The sequence below is a fragment of the Panthera onca genome, assembly GCF_046562875.1.
Source record: "Panthera onca isolate mPanOnc1 chromosome E1 unlocalized genomic scaffold, mPanOnc1 haplotype 2 h2.Chr16_ul_8, whole genome shotgun sequence".
NCBI lineage: Eukaryota > Metazoa > Chordata > Mammalia > Carnivora > Felidae > Panthera > Panthera onca.
The window spans coordinates 446,525-461,305 of NW_027675822.1; the positions used below are offsets into that span (position 1 = coordinate 446,525).

Genomic DNA, 14,781 nt, shown 5'->3' on the forward strand with positions numbered 1-14,781 from the left:
GGTTAAGCGTCCTACTTTGGCTCAGGTCATAATTTCATGGTTCAGGAGTTCGAGCCCTGTGTTGGGCTCTGTGCTGACAGCTCAGAACCTGGAGCCTGCTCTGGATTCTGTGTGTGTGTCTCTCTCTCTTTGCCCCTCTCTCACTCTTACTCTCTCTCTCTGTCGCTCTCAAAAATAAATAAATAAACATTGAAATGTTACCTTTTAGTATTCAAATCAGTGGAAGAAAATAAATAAATGGTAATAGAACAACTGCTTAATTATTTGGGAGGAAAATAACAACAGATCCCTATTTCTCACCTTAAAAAAACATATGTCAGTACATGTAACAAAAGAGAAACAGGAACCCATCAAAGTGCTAGAAGAAAACAGAATCAATACTTTTATAATCTTGTGGTGAGAAAAAGCTTTGTGACCTGATACCACATGCAGAAACATTTGATAGATTTGATCGTCTTGTCTGATTTCTGCTTGGAATAAACCAGACATCTGATTTAATCCCCACAGTCCTGTGAGGATGATATCACCATCCTTCTTTCCTACATAGAAGGGGATCAGCTTAAGGCCCCTGTGGCAAAACCCAAAGCAGAACCCAGCTGTGCCTGCAGTCAGCCTGTGCTCCTATCCCACTGTTCCGTCTCCTTCACGATAAAAACACTGACAAATATTTGAAACATTGAAATTCAGTGAAAGCCTTTGAAAGGATTAATATATTTCATATGAAGAGAGTTTTATAAATCAACAGGAAGAGGACAAACAATCCAGGGGATCAAGGGGGCAAGGACTACGATGAACAGGGGGTGTGGACAGTCCGTCACCATATCTGCCTCATGGCTTATGGGACATGGGCCTCGTTAACAAGGCCTTTTCGCCTCATGGTATAAAAATAGTCTCTGATATTTTCTTCTGTACTCTTATAATATTTGTTGTGATTTATTTATTTTTAATCTGTATGGAATCTGTCTGGTGTTTTGGTACGGTCGAGGTAGGGGATCTAACTTTTTTCCCTTGCATAAAGATCCAGTTACTTTAAAATCTTTTATTGAATGGTTCATTCTTTCTTCATGGATCCAAAATACTAGTGTTATCTGGACTCTATTCTATCAACCTGGTTTTCTTTTCCTGTATCAGTATCACGCTACATACTTAACTGCAGTTGCTCTGTAAGAACGTATTTTAACGTCTGCTCTGTGATCTTCTTCTTCATCCATTTTGTAGCTATGCTTGCACATTTTCTCTACCAAATGTCAGCTGGCCAGTTTTTGTTTGAAAAACTGTCTTGGGATTTGAATGGGATTGCCCCGAATTTGTAGGTTAATTTGAAGGGAACTGACATCTTTACACTATTCTCGGAAAATAGTGTCTCACATCACGTATTCGTTTCTTCTTAATGTCCTTCAGAAGAGCTTTAGTGTTTTCATCTCATAGGTCTTACCCATTCTTTGCTAAGTTTATTCCTAGGTACTTTATGCCTTTTTATTGATAATTGTAAATGGGATAATTCTTCCATCTTTTGATTAATTATTTATGGAACATAGGAAAGTCATTGAGGTTTACATGTTGATCTCTTGATTTTATATATATCTAGCCATCTTGCTGAATTCTCATGTTTCTTCCAACAAAATTTTAGTTGATTCTCTTGGGCCTTTTAGTTTGTCTGTAATTTCATATGCAAATACGTCTTAGTTCTTCCTTTCCACGACTCCATTTTTTCCCAGTGCATCAGTTAGGACCTCCTCAACACCAATGAATAGCAGCAGTGATAACAGACATCCTACTCTTGTCCTTGATTTTAAAACAGTGCTGCTGTTTAGGTTTCTGGTAGACACTTTTCTTTTCCTCCTCCCAAGAATTTTTATTAGGAATTACCTGTTGAATGTTATCTGAGGCAGTCAGTAAAATGTATTACCAGCTGCACGCGAGTTAGGTGTTATTGAAGAGTCAAAGGACTATTCAACAAATTCCTGTCCTAGGAAAAGTTATCATCTCACTGGGTAGATAAGACCTAAAATGCAAAGGAATGAATAAAGATGTGGAGGGAGTGGTTATTGTGATGGGTAACTGTGATCATGTTTTCTTCCAAAACAGATTTATTCTCATAGAACAGCAGCCAAGGAAGGTAAAGAAGGAAGCTCAAGGTAAATATTAGTCTGGCAATCGTTAAAGTAGAATTTTAGAACTAGATTTTCAAACTCATCTATTTCAATCCCCTTGTTTTACAGCCAGGAAATCACCAAAGGCAGAAAGAATACATATTTGGCCTAATGCTTTGCCTGGATCCAGCAAAGTTAGCTGCCCAGCCAAACCCGAGTTAGAATGGGACTGGCACAGAGCACCTGCTCACTAGACCTTTAAAGAAAGATCGTGGGGGGACGGGGGTAGAAATGTTCAGACCCGTTCCCGCTGGCGGTGGGCATCAGGCCTGGCCACAGACCTTCTCAGAGGCTCTGGAGAAGGGATAGGGAGGGCCAAAAGTCATGGGGTGAAGGGGCTAGTCTTCAAGCATGATGGAAGGTAGAATACATGAGTCCTTCCCGTAAAGTAGGGGGAAAACTTCCTTCTTCCTCCTTCTGGTTTTCGAGGCCCCGCTCTCCATTCCCTTTATCCAGACCCAATAGAATTTGAACTGGGAGAGACCTTAGATAATCATTTATCTCTTCCTTTTATAATAATGAGATGGAGAAGGAGAAAAGGAAGATATCTTGCCGGACGGTTGTATCACTAGTACCACTAGAACCAGAAAGAAGATGGTTCCTTTCCAGTTGGGCACGTCTCTGACTACACTGTGCTTGGGCTGTGAACTGCATTTTATGTCACAACTCAGTGCACACATACCGTATAGACATAAGTACCTTCTAAAACAAACTTACCATACACTCTGATTCTTTCTGTTCTGTTTTTTTTAAGTTTATTATTTATTTGGGGGGGAGGGTGGAGCAGAGAGAGAGAGAGAGAGAGAGAGAATCCCAAGCAGGTTCTACACTATCAGCACAGAGCCAGACACAGGGCTCGATGTCACAATCTGTGAGATCATCACTTGAGGCAAAATCGAGACTTGGGCTGCTCACCTGACTGAGCCACCCAGGTACCCCCTATTCCGTTTGTATTCAAAAAGAGTATTTTGTGTTTTAGCGCTAGCCGTGTGTTTTCAGGTGATTTCACGACTCACTCACTCATCTGCCTGCAGTGTGAAAGTCAGTGAGCTAGATAACTGCTGGTTGGACTCAGGCATTCACTCGGTGCGATTCATCTTGTAAGGTAAAGCAGCTAGGAAAATAGAAACACCTCCCCACCCGCCAGCAAATGATGCCTGTGAGGCTAAGCCTGGCGGGGACTGATGTAAAATGCTTCTGGAGAGAGTTGGTGCTTCTGCCGTGTGGTCACCCAGTTTGTTGACTGTACAAGGGCACTTGGCCAAGGGCCAGAAGGTGAGCAGGGTGAAAATCCTGCCTATACTTCATGTCAAGTTACATACAAAGGTCTCCCAGGGACACTGTGGGGCCATTATGGACAGACACAGGAAAATTCTGAAAGCCCAGCATGTATGGAATTATTTCTGAGATCCCAGGTCTGTGTTGATTTTGCTTGCTAATAAGACTGGAGAAATACATTGTGAGAGGCATGGAAAATGGTACGAATCACTAATTGTCTGTGTGTGTGTGTTTCCTTCAAGGGGCTTCTTTGGATCTCTGCTGCGTAAGAGATGCTCAGAGGAAAGTGACAATCAGGTAAATCTGAGGAGGATAAAGTACCGTGGCTGGAGAAGGCAGGGGAAACAGACCTAACGTTGTCCTTTCTGTTTTCTAGGAGGGCTTTTTCTGGAGAAGGCGGCCACTTTGGCTTAGGGACATGTACAGACCCCTCAATGCCACACGCAAGAAAAACATGGCACAGAAGCTACACGACAAGGATTCTTCTGATGAAGATGAGATTTTCAACATGGAACTAGGGTACGTGATTGGGGAAGATTTTCTCTAAAACGAGGAAATTATGAAGAGTTGAATTGTTCCTTTCGAGAGTCAAAGCCTTGGCATTCTTCTCCTTTTCCCAGGGAGGCTGGCAAAGCCACAGCAGAGAAGACTCGGACCACAGATTCCACTACTGAAGAGCTGGGTGACGAGAGTGAGACAGCATGTGAGATTGTCACAGAGTGAACGCCGTCCTGCCTCAGGCCACCTACAAAGTTTACTTTCCGATACTGGCTTCTCAGCATTGCTTGTAAAATACTTGTTTTTCTCATATTAAAATGTATAAATCCATAACCAATTCTAGCCACGTGGTAAGGAATTAAAACGTAAACGGTTAAATATTTATCTACAGACAACAGGGGCCACAGGCGAGAGAAGCAGGACTGAAGCCAGAGTCCCTCGTGGTAGCCAGTATTTCCACAAGACACAGTATGGGCAAAGTAGGGTGAACGGGGCGTCTTTCCGTCATTTCCCTGATACGGTCAGTCTCTGGAAACTGGAAAACGTATCTTCAAGGGGCTTAGACTATTAAGTTAATTAACAGCCTATTCTGGTGCTCTCTCCCCTGGCTCACCAAATACCAGTTATTCACAACGCGCTTGACCCCCTGCCCATAGAGGATCATCTCTCTCTGGCCCCTCTGTGAGGTCTTTGGGGTTGCCAGAATATTTGGATCGCTGAGCCGACCTCCACTGTAGGGCTGAGGCCTGTCTTTCTTCCCAAGAGCTCAAACTCAGACACAAAATGTGTAGTTGGAAGTAGGGTGTTCCTCAACCTTACAAGCTAGTAGATAATTCCCATTGGGTTTTTTTGTTTGTTTTCTTTAAAAAAAAAAAAAAAAAAAGTCCCCACCCTCAGAGAGCTAGCAGGGAGATGCTGGAGGGTTAGAGTAAAGAATGTGTGAGAGCAGTAATTACCCAGGACTGCCCTGCTCAGGCCTTTATTTCAGAACACTTATTGGTGGGGGCACTTACTGTTCACCTGTACCCCACTAGCCTCTGCTGACCCCACTGAGGGTCGGATGCGTGCGGCTGGGCTCTCTCCAGTTCAGCCCAGCACCACACCTACCACTGCTTTCCTACCCAGCTCAGATCAGGGCTGCACGATTCCAAGAGATAATGCAGCACAACGTGCAGAAGACGCAAACATCCCTCCACTTCTGCAGAGGAGGGCGTTAACCAGTCACATTTAGGATGTTGGGAGGAGTCGGGGTGCCTGGGTGGCTCAGTCCAGTGAGCATCCGACTTTGGCTCAGGTCATGACCTCATGGTGTGGGAGTTTGAGCCCTGCATTGGGCTCTCTGCTGTCAGCACAGAGCCCACTTCAGATCCTCTGTCTCCCTTTCTCTCTGTCCCTCCCCCCAGCTCACACACTGTCTCTCAAAAATAGATAAACATTAAAAATAATGAAGTCATCTATGCTTTCTGAGTACATGAATGACAGGTTTTAGAAAAAGGACGTCAGAGTCAAAATACAGTAGTGAATAAAAGAAATCCTGAATTAACAAGGTTTGATAATCTCTTTTCTTAATGTCTGTTTATTTTGAAAGAGAGCAAGGGGGGAGGGGCAGAGAGAGAGGGAGAGAAAGAGTCCCAAGCGGGCTGTGTGCTCAGTGTGGAACCCGATGCGAGGGACTCGATCTTACGACCGTGAGATCACAGCCTGAGCTGAAGTCAAGAGTCGGATGCTTAACCGACTGAGCCGCCCAGGCGCCCCTGACAATCTCTTTAAATGCCCCCAAATAAATGCTGGTGGCTTAGCGATAGGTGATGGAATATGGCACCAACCGCTGGCCACCAACAGAGTCCCCCGAGGGGACAGTAGGACTGGGGTACAGCCCAGCAGGTTTGGCAGGGTTGGTAGGAACGGTTCCAAGCGGGGTGATTGGCCCATCAGTGCCTCTTCGGCTTTATTAGTTTGCTGCTGCTGGGCAAGGACACCTGTTCTCCTGGTGCCTGCTCCCGTTCCCCCAGCGTTTTAGTGAGAACGGCCACCAAGTGTCTGTCTCTGTGTGGTGACGTCAGTGAGCCAACAAATAACTGTGTTGAAAGCACAAGACTAGAGAGTAACAGTAATCGGAAGCGGCAGCAGCACCTAGTTTACTATTTGCTTACTTGGTGTCAAGGCCTGGGTTGGGTGTTTTGCAGTCTTAATTTAGCCCAACAGTCCGTGAAAACGTACTTTATTATCCCCATCTGGCAGATAAGGGGACAGGGCTTAAAGGATGTAGGTACCCTGTTCAGGTGCCCAAGGCCGCAAATCCAAAACTGCCAGGTAGGGGTTTAATCCAGGCCTGTTAACTCCAAAGCCTGCTGACGGTTATACTGCCCTGCTGCAGGGTGCAGGGGTACAGAGACGTCTAAGCCATGGTTACCATCAAAGAATCAATAATTATAACGATGAGGATGGTGGCCGCTACTGTTTGTTGAGCACCTGCTTTGAGCCAGGCGCAGTACTAGGCCCTTTAGTCACTCTTAGGTCACAAGGGCAGAAACTCCTCATGCCAGCTCAAACTCCTTCATGAGCTGGGTGGAGCGGGGGCCGGTGGTGACTTTTTGAAGAAGAGAGGTGGACACAGAGACAGAGCTGACGAGAAACCAAGAAGACCCATCTGTGCATAGTTGGGCTTCCCGAAGTGTGGGCCGGGATTCCAGGCAACTCCATTCTCCTATTTTGGAATATTTCCATTAGCTCAAATGTGGTTCATAAAGTGAAGCTTAGAAAATGTTGTTTCTATAACACGACCTCAAATTTGCACAATACTTATCAGTCTCAAATGCTACCTTGCCGTATTTCTTTTAATTTTTTTTAATGTTTATTTTTGAGAGAGAGGGAGAGAGAGAGACAGAGCATGCGGGCAGAGAGAGAGGGAGACACAGAATATGAAGCAGGCTCCAGGCTCTGAGCTGTCAGCACAGAGCCCGATGCGGGTCTCGAACCCATGAACCAACCACGAGATTATGACCCTCTCTGCCACCCCTCCACTCGCACTCTATGTCTCTGTCTCTTTCTCTCTCCAAAATAAACATTTAAAAAAATTTTTTAAAAACAACAATAAACATTTATTCCTCAAAAAACATCTTTTTTAATGTTTATTTTGAAGAGAGAACAAGAGAGAGAGGGAGACACAGAATCTGAAGCAGGCTCCAGGCTCTGAGCTGTCAGCACAGAGCCCAATGCGGGGCCCGAAGCCATGAATGGTGAGACCATGACCTGAGCCAAAGTCAGACGCTCAACCAACTGAGCCACCCAGGCGCAATACCCATCCCCAACCCTCCCCTCCCTCCCACCCCCCATCAACCGTCAGTTTTGTGAACATATTTTAAAACTACCATAGCCAGGAAAACAAACCATTCTAGATATTGCAAACACACACACACACACACAAAGGTCATACAAGCAATTGGTGCTCACCACTGGTGGGGCTCGCGGTGGTGAAGGTCAGGGCCAGGGGGGAATCGCACCACTAGCTCTCAGGTTACTTTACCACAGTTGCTCTCCATAGATTCAAAGCTGCTGCTGCCACTCGGTCAGGAAACTTCGGGAAGCCACTGCCGGGGTCACTACAGCCCCATGGCCCCAAGCCTGACTGGTGGGGAGTATGGACTCCAACATTCGGCCCGCATGTCTGCTGCTACAGAGGAGAAAAGCATGGCTTCCACCTCCTTCCACCTCCGCCTTCCAAATTTCACACAGGTACGCTTTATTGGCACAATTCTGCTGTCGAGGGAATCTGTCAACGATGGTTCGTGGGTTTCCAGGACCTGCAAAGAAGGGGCTAGAAATGGGTGTCAAGAGCCAACCAACATCATCCAGCAAACCCCTCCTGATGGGGGGGTGTTCAAAGGCTTTGTAAAAGGGGGGTGGTGTCCACGTGGAGTAACCTGGTGGTCGTGTTTCTAAGTCGGAAACCCTGAAAGGTGTCATTCTAGCTGGGCAGCAGGTGAGGCGCTGGATGCTGACGACATACACTCATCCCCAGAGGTGACTGGAGAAGCGCCTGGCGTTGATTCTTAGTTTCATCTCTGGAACGTTCTCACTGGAATTAAAGCTGGATGGACTATTGGCAATGCAGTATCTGAGAAAACATAGCCCCCATTCAAAAGGGCTGCCAGAGAAAAGATCTCCACAGGGAAACATGTTTTCTCAAAATACAGCCTTTGGACCTCTATACGCAAACATCCCTGGGATGCTTACTTAAAAAGCTGATCCTGAAAATAATTTAATTTCAAAGGCTGTTGGGGCACCTGGGTGGTTCAGTCAGTTGAGCGACCGACTTCGGCTCAGGTCATGATCTCACGGTTCTTGGGTTTGAGCCCCACGTCGGGCTCTGTGCTGACAGCGCGGAGCCTGGAGCCCGCTTTGGAGTCTGTGTCTAACTCGCTCTCTGCCCCTCCCCCACCCCCCTGCTTGCACCCTGCCTCTCTCTCAAAAATAAATATTAAAAATAAAAAAATTAAAAGGCTGATCCTGCACACCTCCCCTGATGAAAACAAACAAAAGCAGACACTACTTAAAGTAATCCAGACAGATTTCAGTCAGTAACATAGTATTGCAGTGCCGTAGGGGAAAGGGTTCATCGTGAGCAGGCACCCGACTGGGATTATTACAGAGGTGATGGGGTATTTCACAGGGAGAATGAGGGACTAGGGAAGGGAATGAGTGGGGGGCTCTATAATCAGAAGTGAAAGATGACAAAAAGCAGGAAGGGACGCTGGCCCATATGAGACCCATCTGGCTTTGCTGACACTTCTCAAAGTTAAGCTCCTGCCCTCTCACAGAAGCTGGGAGACAGGGGCCCGATCTTCAGGCGTTGGCTGGACTCAGCAGCCAATCCTTTAGACAGCCGGGAGTTTTGCAGGCAGGCACTTTAAGGGAGGCTAGGGTCCTACTAGGGATGCGGCCACGAGCTGCCAGCAACCACGTCCGTGTTTGTTCGCCTTCACAGGCCAAGCAAGGTCGAATCAAGAAGAGGGCTCGGAGGAGCCTGGCGAGCATTTGGAGAAAGAATCTGTCACCCTCCGAACCCACATGCCCACCCCTCCTGAGCCCATCCCCCAAACAGAGGGACCACTTTGACAGGCCTTTTTATGCTCACCAAACGACTGAAGTAGGACAAGGCGGACGGGGAGGTGGGGGAAGCAGAGGTTCTCCGGCTTCTTCAGGGCTGGAGGTCGGCAGGGATTTGGGGGTGGGAGACGAAGGGCAGAGCAGATTGAGGATGACCAGGAGGCTCAACTGGATTCTTAACCTGGGAGTCCCGACTGGTCATGCTGGCCGGCTCCTGCCCCCACGGAGGTCAGGGCCTCTCAGTCCTGAGGACCACCAGGCACGACCAGCTCTGGCTCCTGTGGTCCTGGTGGGGGTATGTTGTTGAGACCTGGGGGATGGCGTGGAGCACCAGCTGGGGGGCGGGAGCACACTCATTCAAGAAGAAGAAAAGTCCCGAGGCCCAGAGCAGAGGCAGGAATGGTGCTTAGGCTGCGTGTGTTTCCAGGGCAGCGGCAGAGAGCGGTCTGGCGCCACACTGTGGAGGAAATGAAGATTTCAACGGTACAAAGGCCTCGTCTGGATGAGGGCTACACCCCAGGGTGGTAGAGCAGGAAAACAGAAGGAGCCTGGCTCCCTGACATAAGAGCCACCGAACCAGCCCCAGATCCAGTACTTAACCGGATTATCATATGAGAGATCAAGAAGCTGCTTCTTAAAAAAATTTCTTTTCAATGTTTACTTATTTTTGAGAGACAGAGACAGAGCATGAGCAGGGGAGGGGCAGAGAGAGAGGGAGACACAGAACGTGAAGCAGGCTCCAGGCTCTGAGCCGTCCGCACACATCCCGACATGGGGCTCGAACCCATGAACGGCAAGATCGTGACCTGAGCCAAAGTCAGACACCTGACCGACTGAGCCACCCGGGTGCCCCCAAGAAGCTGTTTTTTAATTTAACCCACTGTTGGGGCGCCTGGATGGCTCAGTCGGTTAGGTGTCCGACTTCGGCTCAGGTCAGGATCTCACCGTTCGTGGGTTCAAGCCCCACATCGGGCTCTGTGCTGACGGCTCGGAGCCTGGAGCCCGCTTCAGACTCTGTGTCTCCCTCTGCCCTTCCCCCACTCAATCTCTGTCTCTGTCTCAAAAATAAATAAACATTTAAAAACAAAGGAATTAAAGGGCGCCTGGGTGGCTCAGTCGGTTAAGCATCCAACTTCAGCTCAGGTCACGATCTCGGGGTTCGTGAGTTTGAGTCCCACATCGGGTTCTGTGCTGTCAGCCTGTCAGCACAGAGCCCGCTTTGGATCCTCTGCCCCACTCTCTCTGCCCCTCCCCCGCTTGCACTCTCCCCCCCGCCCCCCGAAAAAAAGGATTAAAAAAAAAGAATTAAAAAAAATCACTTAACCACTGTTGTGTTGGGTCTCTACTGCAGCAGCTGAACCTGTACGTAACCTGATAACGGAGGGAATCCATGTATCTGTTATCTTTTGCCACAACAGTGCTAACTAATAGACCATCCTCAAAACTCAGAGGAGGCTGGGAAACCGATTCTCACAGGTTGGCCGTTACCGCTGTACTTTAATGCCCTGCTGGCTGGATCGGCGCTGCTTCTCACTGCTGGTCTTTTCTCCCTGTGTTGCTGCCGGGACCCAGGCTGAAGAGGCAGCGGCTACCCAAGAGAAGCGTAAGAGAGCAAGCAAAAGAGCCATCGGGCCTCTTCGAGCCTAAGCACGGAACCAGCCCCCAGCCCCAAGCCAGGGGATGGGAAAGTACACTGTGGCCACGAGGAGACACAGCAGGAGCGGGGATGCGGGGAGGGCCCATAATTCTCTCTCCCAGAATGTGACAGAGTCCTGGGTCAGAGGCTACAACACGGTGGCCCTGCTCTTCTAGGCGTCACCTACGAATGGCGCAGAGTGAAAGACAGCGTCCGTCCATGTGAAGACTCAACCGCAGTTCTCTATCAGGTCAGGAGCCCTGACAAGACAAGAATCACATCTCCTTCCTCTTCCCAACGCCTAGGGCCAGGCCCTGCCCTCAGGGCTGACTCAGGGAGATTACTGGGTGAATCTGAGACCATTTCTTCACTCTCTGCGTCGGATTCCTTATGTGATACAGACTGACCTCCTAAAGGTCAGCACACAGTGCTAGGGGTTTGCCCGCAAAGCTGCAAAGGGACTGTGCCATTGGGAACTGAGATGTGTACCTAGGTCTGTCTACACCGCATCCTGGATCCACTGCCTGCCAGAGGGACCTCCAGAAGAAAGGACTTCTACAAGTTAAATATCGCAGACTTCACACTCCAAAGGAGAACCGTTTGAAGAGAGCCATGGTTAACCCTGACGAATGCCACCATCACCACAGAATTCCAGGCACCGGGCATGTGGGTAGAAAGCATATTTTAGGGCAGTGACTCATGGTAAGTCGTTTCCTCCAGTCCCTAAAACGGGCTATTCAATGTCAAGCTGTCTCAGGCTCAGGCTGATAACAGGGCAGCCATAGGGGACCTAGTGGGAGCTGCGTTGTCACGGTCCAAGTCTGTACGCACCGCTTGTATAACCTGCCCAAGTTCACAAAGACAGGATATCAGTCGCCGCTCTTTATGCTCCCAGTGAAAGAAATCCAACTAAAATATGCTTAAGCCAAAAATGTCATACGGTGTATCGGCTCACATAACCGGGAAGCCTAAGATCTTCAAGCTGGCCGCATCTAGCGCTCAAACGTCATTCTCTCCCCAACTATCCCTCAGTTGTGCTTTCCTCCATGACGGCTTCAGGCCACAGGATGGATGCCCCAAGACTGCAAAGATAGTCCTTAGTAACTCCAACTCTCCACTGAGGTTGAGCAAGCCTCATAAAGGAAAGCCAGTCTTCAAAAAGCCTCTGATTGGTCTGCTTGGACCCTGTATCTGGCAGGAGGAGACCCTGATTGGCCAGCCATGGTCAGCGTGCACCTGCAAGGTGGGCCTTAAACCAGTACTTAAGTCTCTGCTAGGGCACAGGAACTGAATAGAAAGTCAAGAGAGGGGGTTGTCTCACGGCAAGTTGAGGGGGCGAGGTGACAAATGGAAGACCAGACATTGAGGCTAGATTGAACTAACCCTAAGCCTAAACTTTGAACAGGCTTTCACACGTTCATAGATGCTATTGTGAGTAAAACACAAATTCACTTAAGAGCAGGAGTGCCTTCATAGTAACTTTTGGTCTTTCTGTATTTTTTGTCCCAATTAATAGATATCGAAAGGATCCCTACGATCACGAGCAGGTCCGAAGACCATTCTATTTTTTAATATTAGAAAGGGATTCTTAACTGCAGATTAAGAGAGAGAGTAAAGAAAGCAAGAAGAGAAGGGAGCCAGGAAAACCCCAGCCCAGGAAGCAGCGAAGGAAGGTTCCAGGACAGCAGCGTATGACAGGTCAAGGAGGTAGCCGAGGGAAACGGCACTAACTGTCATGCCAGAGCACTGGAGCGGAGTGGAGGAGTGATCGTGGCGGGCAGCACAGAAAGAGAAGGAGAAGAAATTAAACCCCGGGGGGTCAGGGGACAGAAACGAGTGCCATCGGACTACATGAGCAAGCTCTGCGGTGAACAATGCTTACCTAGTCACAATTCTGCAACCACTATCAATCATGGGGCAAGAGTGACAAAACTAAACCCCAAGAATGGAATGGGTGGGGGGTGTTAAAGACCTAACTCCTTGCCTGTGTTGCTAGGAAGTCCACAGATAGCGTCTAAAATGGGTGAATCAGAGCACCTGGGTGGCTCAGTCGGTTGAGCGTCTGACGTCAGCTCAGGTCACGATTTCACGGTTCGTGGGTTCGAGCCCCACATCGGACTTTGTGTTGACAGCGCAGAGCCTGCTTGGGATTCTCTCTCTCCTTCTCTCTCTTTCAAAAAAAAAAAAAAAAAATTAAAAAACTCTTTTAAATGGAAGAATTAAGAGCTAGAAACACAAGATAGGTGGAGATAAGCACCAGAAGATCCAGCGAGAGGTAAGGAGGACCGAGGACTGGCGAGCTGGCCCAGGAGGGTGGGGATGGTCGAGGCAAGAAGCTGCTGCGGGTCATTCTGTTTCCTCACCACTTCATTTCGTACTATTTGAACTGTAAACTATGTGTGATAACATTTGGGAGGCTTAAAGAGTCCATTCTTTTGTCAACGGCACCTCAAAGCTGTATTTGTGTCCAACTTTATTGAGATAGAATTGACACATAATTTTTACGAACCCTTTAAATCCATTTTTTAAAGAGAGTGGGAAGAACCAGCTTCCTGCAACAGAAGCCATGAGAACATTACCTATTCCGGTTTCAAAAGAAATGGTGGCATTAGTTCTGCTTAGATGATTTCGGTCAGAGACCAAGTAAGCATACATCTGGGGTTCAAACAAGAGAGGCTCTCACTCCAGTGCTCAAAGACCAGTTAGAAAACGGAGATCTGACTGAACTGGGTAGGTACGAATTAGCCAAAACTGTAACAATAATAATAATAATAATAATATAGCTAGTTATCCTCAAGTGCTTACTTCAGACCAGAAACCGTCCTGAGGATATTATCTTATTTAATCCTCATGGCAACTGATATTTTCCCCAATTTACAGATGAGGAACTGAGGCTCAGATAGTTTGGGGAACTTCCCGGAAGTCACACACTCTGGCCCCTCTGCCTGAGGCGGAGGGGCCTCAGCGTGTTGTGATTTACTTCTCTTTTCTAACCACCAATCAAACTTAGAAGTTTCTATCTCTGGTGCCATCTCGAGGGGCCTATGAAAACCACTGACTGTGGCAGTGGTCTCAGGCCCACACTTGCTGGGTTGTGCTGGGCCCTGCGCTGTCTTAGGGAAGGCCTAGAAAACAGTATGGGGTAGAGCCGGTATTCAAACCTAAGCATTCCCGGCTCCAAAGCCCACTTGCTCGGCCACTGAATTATGCTAGTTCTCCAGCTAGAATCAGAGCTGGGTGAGGATCCCACCTGTAGTAATTATGAGTTGTATGGTCTTGGGCCCCCAAGTTCCTTAACCTCTCTTAAGCCTGTTTTATCATCTATGCCATGGGGATAACAATGGTGCTTACCTTCAGGGTGGTTGCTAAGGATAAATCAAAATTCCTATCTGGCAAATAGGAGCCTCTATTTTCCACACCTGTTAAATCCCTTGCCCTTCAGCTCCTAGGTTAAGGAGAGATTCTCACATTTTCTCACCCTTCAGATCCACGGGTGGTAGGGCAAGAGACAGAAAAGGTTTGAGTCAAGGCTAAATACTTGGACCTCATCCCAGAGTGACTCTCCAGGGCAGGGGCGGGGTTCAGGAATCTACACCTTAGACCCCCGAGAAATTCAGATGCCTGCAGTCCTCCTGCCTGGCTTTGAATGACTATGCGTAGTGCTTGAAATCTGACAGACCAGTGCCTTTGTGAGCGTCTGAGCCCTTCCTGCACTGGCCTCCAGCTCTGTCTGTGCCTCCTCCCTTTCCCCATTGCCCAATCTGTCTTTATCTCCCCCTTCCATTCTAAGCCCCCTCCCCTTACTCTAGCCTTACTTCCTAGCTTCCTCTCCACCTCTCCGTGCACCCTCCCCTGAGCTCAGTCTGCATTCCTACCCACCGGCCGTTTCTCTACCAGTCTCTTCGCAGGCATTGCCCTTTCCTGTGTCCACCCGGAAGGCTCAGATAAAAGTTGCTTCCGCCAGGATAACCTTCAAGGCCTCTTCCCTGGCACCATGGCACTTTGCACGTACCTTTATTATTGCTCAAATAACAGGGTAATGGGAGATTTTTTTTTCCGGCCTCAGATTACCTGGTGGACTCGTGGCCCACGAATGGTGGAAATGTG

General features: G+C 48.1%; 2 protein-coding genes across 10 annotated transcripts in view; both read left to right on the forward strand.

Annotated features, from left to right (window-relative positions):
- LOC144615232 (uncharacterized) overlaps positions 1 to 4,262 on the forward strand; it is a 49,154-nt gene extending 44,892 nt beyond the window's left edge. For 6 of the 7 annotated variants that reach the window (XM_078442115.1, XM_081794872.1, XM_081794873.1 and 3 more), the window contains 4 exons: positions 2,089 to 2,138; positions 3,674 to 3,728; positions 3,808 to 3,950; positions 4,052 to 4,262. In XM_078442115.1, coding sequence (XP_078298241.1) covers positions 2,089 to 2,138; positions 3,674 to 3,728; positions 3,808 to 3,950; positions 4,052 to 4,154 — 351 coding nt within the window. In that variant the 3' untranslated portion in view covers positions 4,155 to 4,262. Of the gene's footprint in view, positions 1 to 2,088; positions 2,139 to 3,673; positions 3,729 to 3,807; positions 3,951 to 4,051 lie in introns of those variants that run through there. The other variant, XM_081794876.1, reaches the window with a different exon arrangement.
- A 3,252-nt stretch (positions 4,263 to 7,514) lies between these two features.
- Positions 7,515 to 14,781, forward strand: part of LOC132675696 (pleckstrin homology domain-containing family M member 1-like) — a 29,377-nt gene continuing 22,110 nt past the window's right edge. For 2 of the 3 annotated variants that reach the window (XM_081794891.1, XM_078442116.2), the window contains exon 1: positions 7,556 to 7,664. The gene's annotated coding sequence lies outside the window, so the exon portion shown is untranslated. Of the gene's footprint in view, positions 7,665 to 14,781 lie in introns of all 3 variants that reach the window. The other variant, XM_078442120.2, reaches the window with a different exon arrangement.